Below are 18,914 nucleotides of genomic sequence, written 5' to 3' on the forward strand. Positions count from 1 at the left end.
ACCAGTTAAAAACAAGATAATACAGCTGATGTATTGTATTTCATTACCATAAATTGTAACTTAATACGAACAATTGTTTTCTGAACTTGAATTCCTTATTTAGTGTAACCCTAATTATAAGAAAATAATACCTGATACAATCATTGAATGGTCTACTTATGAATTATCGGATGATATTTTACAAGCTTGGCAGAGAAATTATACAGAATATCAAAGGAAATCAACAAATTTGAACGAATTTGATTTAGAAAATGGAAATTCCTCTGGACTCATGGATATATTTTCCGTGAAAAAACAAATTAATCCACTGACAATTCGTTATCCTGTAGGTTACAAGATTTGTAATTAATTTATTTGCCTAGTATACGTATATCCGATTAGTTTTATAATAAATATCACCTTTGAAAGATTTTTAAATCTATGTTTTACTGATAATTACTGATGGTTCCTCTGGAATAGCTGCTTGTTAACTAGATTACAAGTAACAAAGTGATTACTAAGTATATCCATGTAATCCATATGTGATTTGCAACCCACCACTTGGACTAATCTAGAAAATTTCAAAGAAGACAGAAAAAAATTCACCTAACAATTAGACACTTGAAATATGAAATGGTTTATTGTTATTAGCTTGGTTTAAATCACATTTAGAAAGTGTATTTACTAATCAGAAAACACTACATGGTTGTATTAGTGGGAATATCAAAATTCGATAAAGAGAAATTAGACACTGTAATCCAACAATCCAAGACAACGTTTCACACAATAGATATTAGGACAGCAAAAGAAAAGAAAAGATTAAAATGAAAGTTAATATAAATTACCATATAATTACCACTATATCTGCATGTAAACCATTTCAATAAGTTGTTTGCTAGAATAAACGAGTGCTTTGCAAAATACCTTACAATCCCACAGAAGTATTTGAATATGTCTCAAACTACTTACTAATATTCAATAGTATAGTAAAACACAAAAATAAAAGTATGGGAGAAAATAGGTTCCAAAATTTCTACCTTACTATATTGTTACAAGAATGTCCGAAAAATTCATCAAGTTATCTTATTTTGATGGTGATTATTAGTTAAACTACAATCACGTTTATAAACGAATTTTAAACTACTGCGACTTTTGTGTCATATGGTGAATGGAGTAATTGTGTTTACAATCAACAATCCTCAGATAAATAAACTTATGTAAGCTTATGAGAAAGATTTCTATTTCATTTTCGGGTAGCTAGAAAACAAATTTACCTACCAGAAGAAGGATTGAATAGGCAGTTTCAATCAGTATTAAGGATAAATTGAAATGACTTACTGAAATGTGTAACTGTTCAATTTAGTTTGAAATCATCCAACATTTCAATCCTACATGACGTCCATTAGTTTTACAACTTTTGGAAGTCCATTGTTAGAGCGATATTTAGAATTATTTTAGATATCTAGTTTCAGCAGTATCTCACGACCTACAATTACAGATAATCCTATGGAAATAATATCTAACCGACAGCTAGCTACAGCGTAGATATCAGAACCATAAAAATGTTGGTCAGCGCTTGGTTGTCTTAATAGCCTTGAACTCACTAGCCCTGGTGAAAAATTTAAAAAGTCATCTTCCGAATATTCTAATAAAATTCTAAAATTGAGCTTATTTTGAGCAAAATTGATTGTAATATCTATGGCTAAATAGATACCCCTAAAGTTCCAGATACTGATTGATTATAAATTCAAATAGTTCTTGGGGGTTTTGGTTATTCACAACACACCTTTCATGTTGAGTTGCCCTCTGATTTTTTTATCCAGTTTGCCTTAGTTTAATGATTATTTTCAAACTTTATTAATTTTCTTACATTGATTTGTTGTATGACATTGCAGTTCTGTATTAAACAATAATCCTGTTTGATGAGAAACATGAATATTGTTGGTATTTTATCTCATTTCCAATTCACACTTTTTGAACGCTAACTATATTTACTTATTTTACTATTTATAATGTACACAATGTAAGCTTGTAACTATGGCATGTTTGGACCGTCTGTTGGATTTGATTACTGAAATGGGTCCAGGTCAACTTGGCTATCCGATTTTAGTTTTTCAAGACGGTCTTGTTCGCAGTTGGGAGAGATATGATAAATCGTCTTCGTTTGCAAATTGTACTTGTATTAGAAAACTTATTCACTTGAAGTAAGTCTTATGCCGGGAACTATTTCGTTGTTTTAAATAATGTATACTTCAAGGATATTTCTTTGAATTAAGTGATATGATATTTAATGCTGGATAAGAATTTAATAAAACCGTGATTAAATTAGAAACCCAATATTTTAGGTTAGTGGAAAACAGTTTAAAAGATCATCTTTACATTTTAAATCATGTCTCTACTTTGTCCGACTACTTTTATTTTAACATTCTATTTTGTTGCTAAGCAAATCATTGAAATCATTCAGCCTTTCTTGCATAACAATTTTAGATTGGTTACAAATGTGTATAGTGAGTTGTACTCTTTCTGGGTAATAATATTTGGGGACAGCTGTTGCCTGTTAATGTTTCGACTGCTCAGTGACATATAAAACACTCAGGAAGGAGTGGTATATAATGTATTCAAGATAACCAATTATTTATTAGTGTATCGACCAACTATCATGTAGCTTCAATAAGTAACAGTGACAATTAAGATCATATCAACACCTAGTTATATACCCTTACTAGGGTATATTCGACAATATCCTGTTTTGTGTGATTGTGTAACACATACACACACTAAAACGTCAGATAACAGATTGGTGTTTGGCTGGATAGAACATTTTTCATTTACGTCTAAGAACAATTATTTTGTGAGGCGAAACGGTATATTTTCAGTGCATGAGGTGTGGTCTCAATATTCTTTCAATTACTTTCAGAGTACTTTTATCAATATATCTTCCTGTCATTATCAACTAGGTCAGTGGAACTCTCCTGTTGCTTGGGTTTATCATCCGGAGTAACCAATCATCAAAATAAATTAAATTCTTTATTGCCCAGTGAACAAGAAATAGCTGAGTAAGTTGAATAAAGTGAAAATATACTTGTTAGGTATTTATGTACTAATAACGGGGCTTGTCGTCTGCTGTAGGAGCATGCCGAAGGAAAGCTATGGGTTACCAAACCAAAACGTGGTATCAGTCCATGAAGCTATCGACTATTGGAGCTATTCATGTAGTCAATCCCAGACTGCTTGGTTGGGTCTATACGACTGTTGTAAATAGTGGCTACAGGCTTTGAGTGACGTGACTTAAAATCATCCGCATTGGTACAGGGCCCTTCACTCTTTATCTTCCCTTAGTTCCCGAATCCGGAAATTTCCTTATATCTTTTTTCTATACTTAATGTTTTCTGCTAGCGCTGATACCGTCGTCAATTCTACTACTTCGAAATTTGCCTTGATAATTTTATCGCGGTGTTCTAATATGGTATGAGAACTTGAGCCAGTGCACATATTTGTCTGGTTCTACACTGCATAAAGCTATGATACTATGTAAACTGAAGGGGCCACACAATATCTCAACGATACGTGATAACTGAAATCCAGGAAAGGGTTAACTATGATGAGTAAGGCAATTATTTACTTTATTGTCAACGTTACTGCTCACATATCCGATGTCAGGGTCAGTCTTTCTGTCTGTAAATACGCAAAAGTAATTAGTATACTCTCTTAGCAGACGAAAGCTCAGCTTTCTATATAGTATAGTTTCTCTTCTCTTTTTCTTTTTTCATAGTTTTCGTTATAAACCATGTCTGTTAGTTTCTTGTGTCAAAACAGAGTTGGATAGTTCCCTAGTTTCGAGAAAACACAACTATACTGTACAACATTGTAACCATATCAATAAATTATTTGATCTGTTTTACAATCGTGTTTATAAACTTAACATTACATCAAATTTTCTCTTTTATTTAACTTCTGTAGTGCATATACACTATTAAAAACAAATCCAACTGACCCATATATAAAAGATTTAATTAAAAGTTGGATTCATTTAGGCGACCGATTAGCCCGTATAGGTCAATGTTCTCATGCACGTATATTTTTGAGTATATCTGAACAATTTATCCTACATCATAACGATCAAATGAAATATTGGTTGCTTGCTAGAGCAAGATTAGCTCTAGTTGAAGGTCAATATAAATTATCTCGATCATTAATTTCGAAAATATTTGTGAGTTCAAAGTTAAAGTTTTATAACTTAAATTTAAAGTGTTACCATGATACACAACTAGCTTTATAATTCTATTCACCAATCTTTTAGTTTTATTTACTCATTATTTAACAAAAATCAACTATTTATTATGTTAATTTGATTTACTGTATAACATTTCAATGTCTTTTTTCTCAGAAGGGGTTTTATGGAGATTGTAGTAACTTCAATAGTTGAGATCATGAGTCAATTGAAGCTAGACCACAATGGAAAACCTGGAGGCACTGGACGGCCGTTCCGCCTTATTATGGGACCCTCCAGCAGTGCACACCCACAACCCCGCCCCGCGGGACTCGAACCCGAGACCCACCAGTCTCGCGCCAGGCACTTAACCAACTAGACCACTGAGCCGGCATCCAACGGTTTTTAATGTCTAACTTCTGTTTGAATGGATGTGATTACGGTGTAATGACTTATAGAACAGTTTCTGATAATAACATGATTCAATGAAATTCTTTATAAATTCTAGTGGTTTTTTTTCGTTCCCATAAACTTTGCATTATACTTCAGAAACTCATTGAATGCCTTCAGCGAAATGACTTGATTACAAGATTTTAATCCTTGAAAAATTTTCATTATATTGAAACACAATCAATTAGTATTGAAGTATGAAACATGTAACTACCTATTTACTCATTAATTTCTAGTTATTATTGAGTATTGAAGAATATTATCCATGTTTTATTCAAGCCATTTTTTTGATTTCTTTATTTTGAAAACAGAATAGATCAAACTCAATAAAAGATATTAGTGTTTTACATGGATAGTGTAAATTGATTTAGTGAGTTTGTGGTGTGTGCTGCTTATATTAACATAAGTAGTATATGTTAGTCATGAACAGAAGGTCTGGCAGCAGAGAGACAAGAGGATCGAACAGTAAAGAATGGAAACAGAATGCAATTTGTATGAAGATGCAAAAACAATGAATTCTGAGTCATTTTGAGACAATTGATGGACATTTTGCAAATTAAGCATTTACTTTATGATTGTTAGATTTTATTAACAAGTCCTGTAATTGTGTGTCAAATACGTTAGGTTGTTCCCACTGGTGTTCGTGTTCACTACAAGTTATTCGGAAAATCTTAAGCCAAAATCCATACATTTTCATTGATTACCTTCATTTCTTCGGTTTAACGTGTTTATTAGTAAAAGATGATATTTACCTAGATCCTACTTTAATTAAACATTTAAATGCACTAATGCCATAGATATATTTCAAAAATAAAGTACTATTTAATAACAAACACCAATATGAAACATGACATTTATTTTGTTTTGTTTGAATCTTCCCATTGATGTTTAGGACTGCAATTGATCAGTCTCTTATTGGTATATGTATATCCTGTGCGGATTACCTCGATATTGCCTTAAGTTACAAGCATCATAAGCAAAGATGGATGATGACTAGCAGTAGAATCCAGGACGCTAAATGGATAACGCAATGGCGTTTGAAGCGAACGGTACTGAGTTCGAGTCCCTAAATGAACATCAACTCGGATGCAAGTACACCCACCTGACGAGTCCAAAATAGGACGGAAAGCGCATTCTGGATTCCACTACTAGCCACCATACATCTTTGCCTAAAATGAAGCATGACAGTTTCTTTTAACAAAGAACTATCATTAGTTTAGTATATATGTATTTATCTATGAAAAGCAATCTTATCAAGTAATATTCGAACGTAGAGAGCTTTAAAAATCTTACTCATGATTGACTAAAGGGCTGAACTACATATCCGTATTGTCGAAGTATCTAGCGTCACACAAACTGTACAGTAATTGTTAAGTTTAACAGTATATTTACCATGATACCAATCTGATTAGGGGAATTCGGTCAGCGCTTACAGCTAAATAAATATGACGTTAGTTATAAAACTCAGTGATTGATTAATACGATCACTCAAATTAGTAATTTTTTCGGCTTTTTCACTTAAAACAAATTAGAGTAGTTTTTTAACAGAAATTATTGTAGTTTGAAAAAGATGACATTTTCAACTTAGAGGATCTGTGAAAATTGTAGTATTTTCAAGATTGAATTCATTAGTCAATCTAAGCTAGACCACCATTGAAAACTTGGAAGCACTGGACGGCCCCTTCTTCCCAGTATGGAACTCCTCAGTAGTTCACACCAAACCGAGCGTCCTAGCTTCGAGTCCCGTGGTGGGATCGTGGATGAGCACTGCTGAGGAGTTCCATACTAGGACGAACAAGGTCGTTCAGTGCTTCCAGGTTTTCAGTGGTGATCTAGCTTAGATTGACTCGTGAATTCACTTTTGAAAATGACACTTATCATTATTAAACTAGCGAATCATCCATTATTCCTTCTGCCAACTCATGTAGAATTAAACTAAATACTTGATCTATTTGTTTTCATTTACATCAAATGGTATGTTCTCTTCGTTAGCGTAAATTCATTAAACTGTTTATTTATTCCCAACTTAATTTCATTTTACAAGCAAATTACATTGATGAATTTGCCTAACTTGACATTGAATTATTCATATTATTATAACCGAAGCCCATTAAAATAATTCATCATTAGAAAACAAAAAAACTACAGATATTTACTCTCTAACATAGTAACTAAGTGTTATGTTGAATAATCTTTAGAATATTTTCTTCACATCTATTTCCGTTCACTTAGGAATTTAATATAGAAGATGAATCCTTTTGGTTTGATTGTCTATCAATAAGGATTGATACTTTATGTTATGATCCTAATCTAACAATACATAATTTCAATTTATCCGAAATAAATGATAAACAAGATTTCATGAATTGCACTTCATGTCCTTTACATTATGGAATACAAACAGCTATAAAAGAAATTGATTTAGCAATAAATGATTTACAGAAAAGAAAAGAAAATTTTAAATCTAGAAATGGTTGGTTTGATAAATTACAAGGAATACTTCTATCAAAAAAAGCTCAATTAATTACTAGGATTGATGAAATGAATTATCATTATTGTACAATATTCAATTCATCGGTATGTTTAAATATACTGTAAATAGTTGGATAAAGAATTTTCTTCTTTTTTGTATACAGTATTATCTGAAAATACCAATTATCAGCTTGTATAGTAAATGTCTGTGATATTAAACTTCGTAAATAAGTTTTAATTATATGATAATAATTGACGATTATGAAAACATTTCCAAAGTTGAATCCACGAGTCAGTTCAAGCTGGACTACTACTAAAAACCTGGAAGCAATGGACGGCTGTTTCATCTTTGATTGGGACTACTCAGCAGTGTACATCCACGATCCCCCACATAAGACTCAATCCCTCTAGACCTGTAAACTATATTCTCCACAAATCCCCAAAACAGATATTTAGAAGGCTCCAAAAGTTCAACCTTTATACCGAAATACCATCCTATTATTGACTTTGCTTCGGTTCAAAACAGAATTTGACTTGTTCATAAACTGTTCTTTCTATGCTGTATACTTAGTAACGTGATAAATGTAAGAAAACTAAACAAATTACTGTTTATTAGGGCCATAAATGGAATCGATTTTAGTAACCACTGAAAACTTGGAAGATTTGTTTCATCCTAATGTGGAACTTTGGAGCAGTAAGCATCCACGATCCAGACACCCGTAATCGAACCTAGGGCCTTCAGTTTTGCACTCGAACACCAACCATTATACCATACTAATGGTGAATATGTTAAGCTCCAATCAGTTCACGATATTACGCGTTCATATTCTGTTGTCGCCAGTAGGTAAATTCCTCACACTCGACACGGTTGAACTTTACTGGTTATACCCTCTCACTAGAACTCCAGGGGTTTTCTCTCACAGCTAGTTACCAGTGAGTACATGATAAATGTCAGCATGTGGTTGTGGAGATTGTTGAATCCAATTGAAATCACGAAAGGACGTTTGGTCTTAATATGAAAATCGTTCAGGTTGAGCGGTCATCTTTGCATACTGCTGTGGAGTATCATTCTAGAGCTAAACAGCTGCTTAATGCTACCAGGATTTCAGTGGTTGCCTAACTTAGATCGATTCTTGATCTCAATGAAATTCAACAATCTTCATAACCCCATTACTGATAATTACAGTTTATTTAAACTTTTGTGAGGATTAGTTTATTTTTAAGTTGTGTTCGTCACAAATTGGTTTCGGTCAAAGTACTACTGGGAACCAGAAAGTAATTGATAGCTGTTCCGTTCTAGCATGTGGATCCCCAACCGTGAGCACCCAGAAACCCGATAGGGATCGTACTCTGGGCTTTCAAGTCTTAAGACGAGTGCCTAACCATTAAAACCACCAGGCAGGCATCTGATGATACAATTCCAATTTTATTTATTTTTGACGAATATAACCGGGCAATTGTTTTTTAGATGAGTAGTTTGTAGAAACTTATTCGATTTAAGAATACTTTTAGTCACATATCGACATCAACTGGAGTATTACTGAAAATCAATAAGAATAAGACAACTGTTTTGTCTTACTTTGAGATCCTTCAACAGTTTTCAACGTGAAATCGGTCTCACGATCTTTCTTCTTCATGAGAAAGCCTGATTTCAGACAAATAGTCAGGCTTGAATAGCCCAACAATGACGTTCTTAAATGTATAACTTCTTTTAGCTTTGCGGACATCTCCTTCCAATAATTATTAGCAAACACAAGATCTAGGCTTTTACAGTAGTGTCAATGATCTAAACCAGTTAAACACATTCGAATTCACGTTAATTAATTGAACCCGATTACCAGAACCTTTCACTTACCCTTAAAATCGCTTAAGTGATGGCTTCATAGTCTGTACAGTATCATTTGAAGACACTAAAGATAACATGAATTCCCAAGAATGAATCATTAAAATTTAGTTTCGGAAATATTGTTCGTTTGGTTAGTAGTATTGTTTTGTTAAAATATTCATAGATGAAATGCTGTTATAATATAAAATTATTAAAAGATCTCAGACTAATCTTTCTATAGTAAATAAAAGCTGTTATACTATACATCTTCAATTTTTAAGGTGGTATTTTTTTCATTTAGGATAAATCGTTAACGTGTGATTTACCAACACGTCCAATAAATTTACTGATTAATCCGAATGGTGCCCCAAAGTTATTTGAAGAAGTCATTTGTCTTTTGACTTCAAATAAACGAAATGCTCTTAGATTAGGCTGGATGCCATTACTAGCCTACTGGGTTAGAGGATTCAAACATGAAGTAAACTCACACGTGAGTTCTGTTATTTACACTTTAAAACATTAAAACGTCATAAGTTTAAATATATGTCCTTTTTTATCTGTAAGCTACTGTGATCTAATACAGCGGGATTTAGAACGCTGGATAATTATCGTTAATTTATACAGTATCTAAGGTTCTTGAGTTCAAAACTAAGTCTTTGGAAAAAATACGGCCGAATGAGTTCTATATGCTTAACTCAAAGATAATTAATGTTAAGTAATAAACACTTCAGTTGGTTTGCTCAGGATTACTGACGTATGCCAGCTGGCCGGAAACTTGGGTTCAGGATTTCCTGTCTATTGCCTTCAACCACCTATGTCTTTTAACACTCAAAGCATTCGCTTAATATTCGTTGAATTCCAATTATTTATGATGGAAACAGACTATTTGTTTGTTCCCATTAATTTGTTGAACTAGTAAGTAAAAAATTGTGAAGATATTTACATCTGAAATGTATGCTTCTTTGTCAGAGTACCCGTCTTTGTAGATATCTTAAGGTCACTTTAAATTCTAATCTTTCTTCACGATCACCTTTTTACAGTAAGTAATTTATAGCTAATTAGGTTTTAAAAAATGAATCGTGAAAATGTTGTTTATTTCATTTTTATCAACCAACATTTTTTTCTTCATTTAAACCCATCTCCATATGCTCCATATTCAAACTGTTATTTTTAACTGGCAGATCACAAAACTACGCACTAAATCATGTCATCCATCTACTCTCTGTAATTCATTCGAAACTACTTTAACTATTGCACGTCAGTGTTTAAACTTTGCTTATGAAACTGTCAAATTGGCTGAATCTTTTAGTACCCTAGACGAAGTAAGAAAATCTATTCATTATCATTGTTATGTAATACTTTTGTAATTATGGCTATTTTGTTTATTTTTAGTGTTACTTAAACTGTGACCAACTATAGGGTTTAAATTTCCAGAAATATCTTAAAGTTCACTCGTAGTTGTGTAGTACATGAGCTTGTTTTCAAGTATTCCAAAAAAGTATTCTTCTTAACATCATAATCAATCTACTGATACTCAATTCATTTAACCTGACTAAAAATTTTAACGAGCCCCCACTGTAATTATTCCCAGTTGTAGTAAAAGCCAATTAAGAGTCCATGGTCGCAGTATGGTTATAATTTGAAAATACTTTTCAACACTGTTCTTTGAAATGAAATATTTTGTTTTGTAGTACTTGAGTGAATCTCTTTCAGAAAACTAGTGCCTCCTAGGTTTAAGTAACTTCTTAATTATTGTCTTCTTATAAATAAGACAACAGAAATTTTTACAAAGCTACTTATGATAATGATGAATTTCTACTCATTATTCGTTTGTGATTCAACAACAGAAATCGTGAGCTGTTGATCCAAGCGTATTGAGAGTAAGACAATTACTCACACATATCATTGAAGGAAAAACATGTAATATCAAAAATTAACTGACGTTAGAAATGTGGATAGCTAGAACACCAACTAAGTAGTCTTAATTTACTGTCCCTATTAAGAAAACTGTAGAACCTACGTTCAATTCCGTATTTCGTTGCAACCAAGTAGTAAAGAGAAGCCTGCAATTTAAAAGAATCAGACGTTCATTTATGATAAGTTCATTGTTTAACTAGGGTTCAGAACTCATTAATTAATTAACTGAATGACAGTAGCAATAATGACGATCTATACAGCCAAACAAATCATCTATCACTGCTTAAATAAATTATTTTAATAAGAATTTCAATCTCAAACGTTATTGATCACTGTAAAATCGTATTGTTTCACCTAGTTCCTTTAATCTAATGCTAATAATATGGATTAATAATGAAATCATATCACACATCTTATCGAAAGTTTACTCACTAAGGTTAAATATAGTGGGTTCAATGAATTTTGTGAACTTTTTAAAAATACCTACCAAAATAATTTCATTTCATTGCTTAAATTAATGAAATCCGTCGCCCTGTGAGTAATGGGAAATCAAAATAATGCCTATCTTGTACAACTTGACTTTTAATAGATATTTCAAAAGTTGAAATCACGAGTCAGTCGAAGCTAGACCACCATGAAAAACCTGAAAGCATTGGACGGCCGTTTCCTCTTATTATGGGACTCCTCAGTAGTGCGCACCCCTGCCTCGCGGGGTCCGAACCCAAAACCAATCAGTCTCGCGCGCGAACGCTTAACCGCTAGATCACTGAGCCGGTATCCAACGCCATTATGTCCAACTTCAACTGGGTCCGACTTCTGCAAGGCGGGGTCGTTGATATGCACTGCTGAGGAGTTCCATACTAGGACGAAACGGCCGTCCAGTGCTTCCAGGTTTTCCATGGTGGTCTAACTTCAATTGACTCATGATCTCAACTATTGAGATTACTACGATCTCCACGAAACCCATTCTGATAGATAGTCAATATAAAATAATATGAAATTATTTTATATATGTATATATGTATTCTATCATATTATTTTAAAACATTTCTATTCTATAAAAAGCTGAAAGGATGCAGTTTACCAGTTCATAGAGATTTAATTGAAATCAAATTTATGCTGATAACTGTTCTACTTGATATGATGAAATTACATGTAATCTATATGAGAACAAAACTTCAAGAGAATACTTTAGAAAATCCATTATATTGTGTAAGTTTGTTTTTTTAACTGGTATAAAATTTACATATTTTTGTTTTTATTCAAAGAATTTTCATCTCCATTTACAAACTATATCGTCAACTTCTTTGTAGTTGATCATTTCTAAGTTTAAATGATAGTTTATATTTAAAAGTTTGGGGATTACTATTAAGAATGATCATAAATAGAATCCCACAATAGGACGAAACGGCCGTCGAGTGCTTCCAGGTTTTCCATGTTGGTCTAGCTTCAATTGACTCATGATTTCAACTTTTGAGAATACAAACTTATTGAGTTCTATCTAGGTAACTAATAGTTTAAAAAATGGATCAATTACAAGAATTATTTCCACAATATGCAGTATCATATTACGCTGTATGTCTAATGAAGTGTACATTTAATCTTCATTGTTCATTTTCCCCTTAACTACAAGAAATTTAACAGCAGAAAAATGAATTCGTCAATAAAATTTGAATAAATGAAATAATAGTTTAGATACTTTTCTGGTTAGCGTTTTTTTAGCCAGTTAGTTTTCTACGGGATGGGGACGCTAACCCCATGCCAAACCCTCCTCCTTTATCCGGGCTTGGGACCGGCAGTAGCCCCCTGAGGGACTCCAGGCGGAGCTATAGTTTAGATAAGTGTACAGAAAAATTTAATGATTTCTCCCGAAATTTCGGAAAAATAGGAACTGTCATAATGAACTTTTCTTTAATCTGTATACTTCATCAAAGAACATTTAATGTTATTTTTATTCAGTGAAATACGACTAACCCCTTCAACGGCTTACACATAGAGATTCGAATTATTAAAAGTTAGTTTTGTGTGACTCAAGTCAAAAAAACTTTAGAATATAAGTATGATACTAAAGCCAGTTTTATCAGTATGTGTTCAATTATTAAGTCACGATAATAATAAGTCAACTATACAGCCAGAATTCAACATGGAAATTAAGCTCATTCAGTGTTTTAGTTAATCTGTTTTAAGATTATTTTCTTTTTACACCTATTAAGGCTGTCGAAAATTATATCAGTGAAAATTCTTCAAATAATTTAATAGAATTGTCGAATAAATGTGGTCAGTCTGAACAACAAATATGGGATCGTTCTATTGTATATGCATTCGATGAAGTATGCTCTTTATTATCGGATATATTTAACGTGAGTGATAAACAACCTCATCTACTTGCAAAGGTAAGCATAATGAAAAAAATAAGCTTTTCATTTTAATAACTAGGCATCTTTGTTTTAATTCTGAAAGTAATCAGGAAAGTTTTTTTCTGCTTTTAAAAAATTCTCTATGGAGTTTAAAAGGCATAACCATAGTAAACGGTGTCTAAATCAATTGATGTGTTTGGTTGTGATTAGTGGATGGTTGACCAAATGGAGAACACGATAGCTATCTGGTCGTCAATAAACTGAACATGAATAATGATAGTTGTTAATGGAACAAATGTTTTACCGTATAGGGTACAAATATAGCTAGATAGTATTACAACATTACAATGCAATTACCAAATGGTTAAAGTATACATAGTCAGCTTGAAGAAGGAAGTTCGTACCAACGAATTGACATCAATACAGCTTTTGGAACGTACAGAAATTGTCAAGGAAAAATCCTCATGTTTGTAGAAGCCCTGGTGATTTGCAAATTCAAACCCGCTTTGGGTGTACAGAAGCAATTTATCGTGACCCTGAATTTGCTCTGGTAATCTTTAAAGCACTTTATAGCCCAGAGAGGCGGTATGACAATTTCCTATTTTTCCCGTATTATGTTAATTATCTCTTCCTTTTACTTACAATTATCGCCTTGTTTTCTCGAACTCCGATTTAACTGACCTTGATTAGTTTCAGGGTCAAGTATTTTATAGAATGCCTTGACAAGTATATGTGTGACCAGATTATTTGAAATGTATAGCGTGAATGCATCACACCTTCATGTTAGTTCCCTCTTCTCAATGCTCTACCAAAATTTATAAAAGGGACCAACTGCTTTAAACATTTTTAGATTAATACTAGCTTGACAATGACGTTTTTCCTCATTTATTCCAAAATCCAGTTGTTTTTTAATGTTTTAATAAAGCGTCAATCAAAAGTGATAATCTCATCTCATTATAGTAATCCTATCCAATTATGTGACCGAAATTACTATTAGTAGTTCTGTGAGAGCCTTTCCCGAAATTTCAATAGTTAATCTACGTGAATGCTTTAAAACAAGAAAAGTCATCGTTATTACTAAACAACAAAAATTCAGGTAGATGATTGTTATGGAGTTTTGTCCATTGAGCTGGATGGTTTGATTGTGAAGCTTTCATTATTCTTCTGAACAATATCACCAGCACAAGCTTCCGGTGTCCATGATTCTCCTGACTGATCGATAAATTGGATCAATTTACATGTGTTCATTCATTGTTGATTGATAAAATTAAGAATCAGATCAAAGGGATAATTAATCAGAATAAATATCCACATAGCAAGAAATTAAAAGTCAGTAATGATCAGTTCAGATCAAAAACGATAAAATAAGCCGTTAGTCATGTGTTAAGAGACTCTAAAACCTCAGTTCTACGTAAAGTTTATTCTGATAATTTTTTTCAGTAGGATAATAAAAGCTCCACGGTTAAACTATCCAGCTTAGAAAATGAAACTTCATCAAAATAAAAACTCATTTCTTTTTTTAACAATAGTTGCTATTGGTAGTTTGTGAAAAGAATAATGAAAACCTAAAGATAGAACTGGGAAGAACAGTTATTATTTAAAATCTTAAGATATTTTTATGTAGCAAATAGTTTCTTCTTGTTAAGAAAATAAAGTGTCTATGATTATGAAAGTAGCACTCGATGAGTTCTGAAATTCAATATATAAGTAAAACTCACATTTAAATAATATTGTTTTTTTTAAATCAAAGTTATTCTGTTATCACTGATTCTTTGATACGCTTAGGTTACCTGGTAACTAATAACAACAGTAATTAGGATTAACTCTATAATTACTGATATTTCATTATAATCACTAAGTTTATTCATTTGATAGTGAGGTATTTTTTACTGAATGTTTAAAGGTATTTGGTAGGTTATACTCTACTATGATGTGTATAGTTTGTATTCCTCAGTTCATCCACTAACATTGGTACTCATGATTTTTAAAAAAAAAAAACATTTATTCCAATGTACAGAACTAATATGATAAACGAAATGTATCTAGGAGCTCGAAGAGATTGTATGAACTGAGTCTGAATTTCTTTAATGTTATCAGTTTACTATTTCTGTAATTTCAGCAAATCAATTATTGTTTTTGTCTTTTATAAAAAAAAGAACTAGTGAAATTAATGGTTGGGTGTGAAAATGGATTAAATTGAAATATTAAATTCTTATTCTTTTTGTATTGTTCAAGTATATTCACACAATTCAGACTTACGTTACTTCATATATGTTTAACAATATATTTGCTCACGCGCTTTAGAGTTCGAGAAATAATTTTCGGAGTTCTAGTGGGAAATTGTAATTGGTAGAATTCAACCATGTTGGGGATGATATAAATATCATTAATAACAATATGCAATAGCTTCATGATATTGTGAAGTAGTTGGAGTAAGTAATGTAAGCCTTTGAATGCTAACTGAATGGTCTGTAAGTATAGTATTCGTTGTAAGGCCTGAATATCGACTCTTATTAGGGTCTTGTATGTCCTGTATGTATGTTTTATACTGAAACGAAACACGAATTTAGTGCTTTCTGGGTTAGTTTATGATATAAACTACAAATTTAACTACCTCTACAAATCCCGTAAATAAAAATATACGTTAATTTTCAAATGAAATTATCAATCATTGAAATCACTATAGTAAACACAAAAACCCTTCTGATATTGATTAACATATGCTCACTAGTGACTGGCTTCATGAGGTATTTCCTGAAGTTCGAGTGAGAAGCAGTGACCAGTGGAGTCCAACCAGGTCTGTTGTGAGATAGTAACTCACTGAAGACAATAGTGGATGTATCGCTCAATTTCGTGGATTGGTTGAAGTTAGACATTAACACCACTGAATGCCGGCTCAGTGGTCTAGAGGTTATGCGCTCGCACTCGAGACTGATAGGACGAAACAGCCGTCCAGTGCTTTCAGGTTTTCCGTGGTGGTCTAGCTTAAATTGACTTATGATCTCAGCTATTGAAATTTTAAAAAATATTTTTAAAGTTATGAGATGCGACATTCTGATTTCTTTTTAACTTAAGATTTCTAGACCATTGATCCAGCGAACCTAGGTATAAACTAGTTAAATTAAACTATGATTTCCGCTCCAAAAAAAACTGAAACATGAAATGGCGATTACTTAACACTTGGAACTTTATTTCAGTTTCGAAATAACACTTAACATTCAAGCACCGACATTTTTCAAAATAAAAAATTATCACTCATTTGTTTACTCGTAAGATGATGCTTAAATAACATGAAGATCACTTTTTTCTTGCTTTGCAGTGTTACTTTTACTTCGGTGAATCAGTTTACTTAAAAGGTCAACTAATATTACCGGATCTTCAAGATAACTGGAGTCCGGAGAGCAATGATAATGAAGTAGTTAACTTTCAACCAATCATCCAAAATAGTACATTTATTCAAGAGATGACAAAACAAAATTTGGAAGATATTACCTTACATTCAGGTTTTCGTTGGAGAACTCATACTGATGTGCTCAGTGACATGGTAAGATGAACTTTATTGAAGTTATTAAACAAAACATCATGTGTATAGGACAAAAATATTTAGACAGTTGGTTCGATGCAGATTATAAACAAACTTAATAAAACGGAAGCAAAGACTGTCTCTGTCATACTCAAAATTCATGGGACCAAAATTTGGTGAATCAAATTATTTCGATTATTACAACATGGCATCACTACCGTATTTCCTTATTTACAACATAGATTTCAAACGAAATGCTTATTGTTGCTGAAATGTTTTGTGAAAATTACTTTAATTTGTAATTGATATTTATCACTGTTCGACATCAGTAGGAGTACCATTTAAGGAATGGATACCAGTGTTTACTCTATGTAACATTCAGATTTAAGTCAGTTTACGTCATTCCACATTTCGTGATTTCAATCTATTTACTATATAGCATGATTGTCATCCAATATTATTAATGGATAAACAGTCAGTCAGTTAGTAAGAACGTAGAACTTCGTACGTACGTACATCAGTTCGAGTTGCCACACCACATTAGCACAGAGGTGCAGTTGTCGATTCAAATCTCACAGTGGTAGAGGTAGTAACAGTATAAGCAGTAATCAGAAACATTAGGGTTTGAAGATGTTATTCAAGGAGTATAATCCAGTAAAATAAATTTGGAAAGAAAATAAAGGACACGAATAATTCAGAAGATTAGAATTTGGGAGAACACAAAGAGTGGATGCACCTGCTCCATTGCAAACGATTTTGAGCCATGTCATTCAGGGTCTCTATCCATCGGTTGCTATTATCTCGCGGTCCCCAACCAGGTAGTCTACACCTACTAACATGGCTCAGTCCACTTGTCAGTGACTTCATGGATTTGTGCCATGTTTTGGTCTGGCCGTCTCTAGCTTTCTCCCAACCTAATCCAACACTATGAAACATCGCACGTCGGGGCAGTCGGTGGTTGGGCATACGTAACACGTATCCCAGCCATCTCAATTGATGAAGTTTCATCACTTCATCAATTGATTTGCCATCCTTACCTAGTACCCGTTTCCTAGCAACTGAGTTACTTACTCGGTGGTCCCAGGATATACGAGTAATGTTCCGAAGACACCTATGATCGAATACTAGTAACCTACGAATATCCTCTACTCTTACCGGCCATGTTTCACATCCATAAGGTAGGACGGAACAAACTGCTGCGCAGTAAACCCGTTCTTTGGTTGATAGACGGATATTTCGCCTACGCCATAAATGACGTAAGTTGTTTAAATCCATAGGTCACGGATTCTTATTAGAAATAATTTAGAAAGTAATCTCTGATGAATACATAACTACTAGTTACATCTACGTTTTTATGGAAATTTCAATACCCTGAAGATAATTCATACCATAAGTTGATATTAACCATCCAAACGTTGTGCGTTTTTCAGTGATTTCGTTAACTGACGTTGGTCTGTGATATAAACTACTTAAAAGAATGTTTCTTTTTTACCATTACTAAATATTATTTCTTTTCAACTGATATGTGAAACAATGTCTTTAAATTATCTTATATATGTTTGTCAATTTACTTAGAAAACTTACAATTCAGTAATGGATCTATTCTCACAAGCTTCATCATTATTTATTATATGCTTGAAAATCTGTCTTGCTCAAAATTTCATGGTAAGTCTAATATGTTTATAAATGGCAATGTAATTGAAATATACTAATGAAAATGTTAGTTTGATATATTTATAAGTGTTTACATAGACAACCAATGATTTCAACCTGTAAGCTTTGTCGAATAGATTTGAAAGATTCTATAGTCATTTCACACTGGAGTAATTTAATTAATTATTCCTAATTGCTGATCGTTTGTTAAGTAAATCTGTTTGTATATTTTTCCTAATATGCAATATTATTATTATGTACTAATCCTTAAAGTGCTCTGTTAGATTACTTTCTTAGCTATCCACTCACATGTGATGATGTTGAACAACATACTTCTAGATTTTGCTTTTCCGCCTGAAATTCCATAATAACCTCGCTTATTACTTATACCTAAATGTTGCTGCTTTTCGGTGAAGACAGCTTTACAGAGCCGCCAAATATCGGAAACTTCTTCTTCGCCTAAATGATTGTTTGATAATTTTTGTTATAACGTGAAGTATTTAAGAGAGTTTGATAATGGGTAGCAGT

General features: G+C 32.6%; 1 protein-coding gene across 1 annotated transcript in view; it reads left to right on the top strand.

Annotated features, from left to right (window-relative positions):
* Positions 1 to 18,914, top strand: part of TTC40 (Cilia- and flagella-associated protein 46) — a gene marked incomplete at both ends in the record, with an annotated part of 102,767 nt that overhangs the window by 53,233 nt on the left and 30,620 nt on the right. Inside the window, 11 exons of the mRNA XM_051219317.1 lie at positions 104 to 325; positions 2,008 to 2,183; positions 2,937 to 3,035; positions 3,940 to 4,189; positions 6,872 to 7,216; positions 9,238 to 9,426; positions 10,118 to 10,258; positions 11,919 to 12,065; positions 13,067 to 13,246; positions 16,530 to 16,754; positions 18,309 to 18,398. Coding sequence (XP_051066262.1) covers positions 104 to 325; positions 2,008 to 2,183; positions 2,937 to 3,035; positions 3,940 to 4,189; positions 6,872 to 7,216; positions 9,238 to 9,426; positions 10,118 to 10,258; positions 11,919 to 12,065; positions 13,067 to 13,246; positions 16,530 to 16,754; positions 18,309 to 18,398 — 2,064 coding nt within the window. The remainder of the gene's footprint in view (positions 1 to 103; positions 326 to 2,007; positions 2,184 to 2,936; positions 3,036 to 3,939; positions 4,190 to 6,871; positions 7,217 to 9,237; positions 9,427 to 10,117; positions 10,259 to 11,918; positions 12,066 to 13,066; positions 13,247 to 16,529; positions 16,755 to 18,308; positions 18,399 to 18,914) is intronic.

This window comes from Schistosoma haematobium, chromosome 4 (genome assembly GCF_000699445.3).
Source record: "Schistosoma haematobium chromosome 4, whole genome shotgun sequence".
NCBI lineage: Eukaryota > Metazoa > Platyhelminthes > Trematoda > Strigeidida > Schistosomatidae > Schistosoma > Schistosoma haematobium.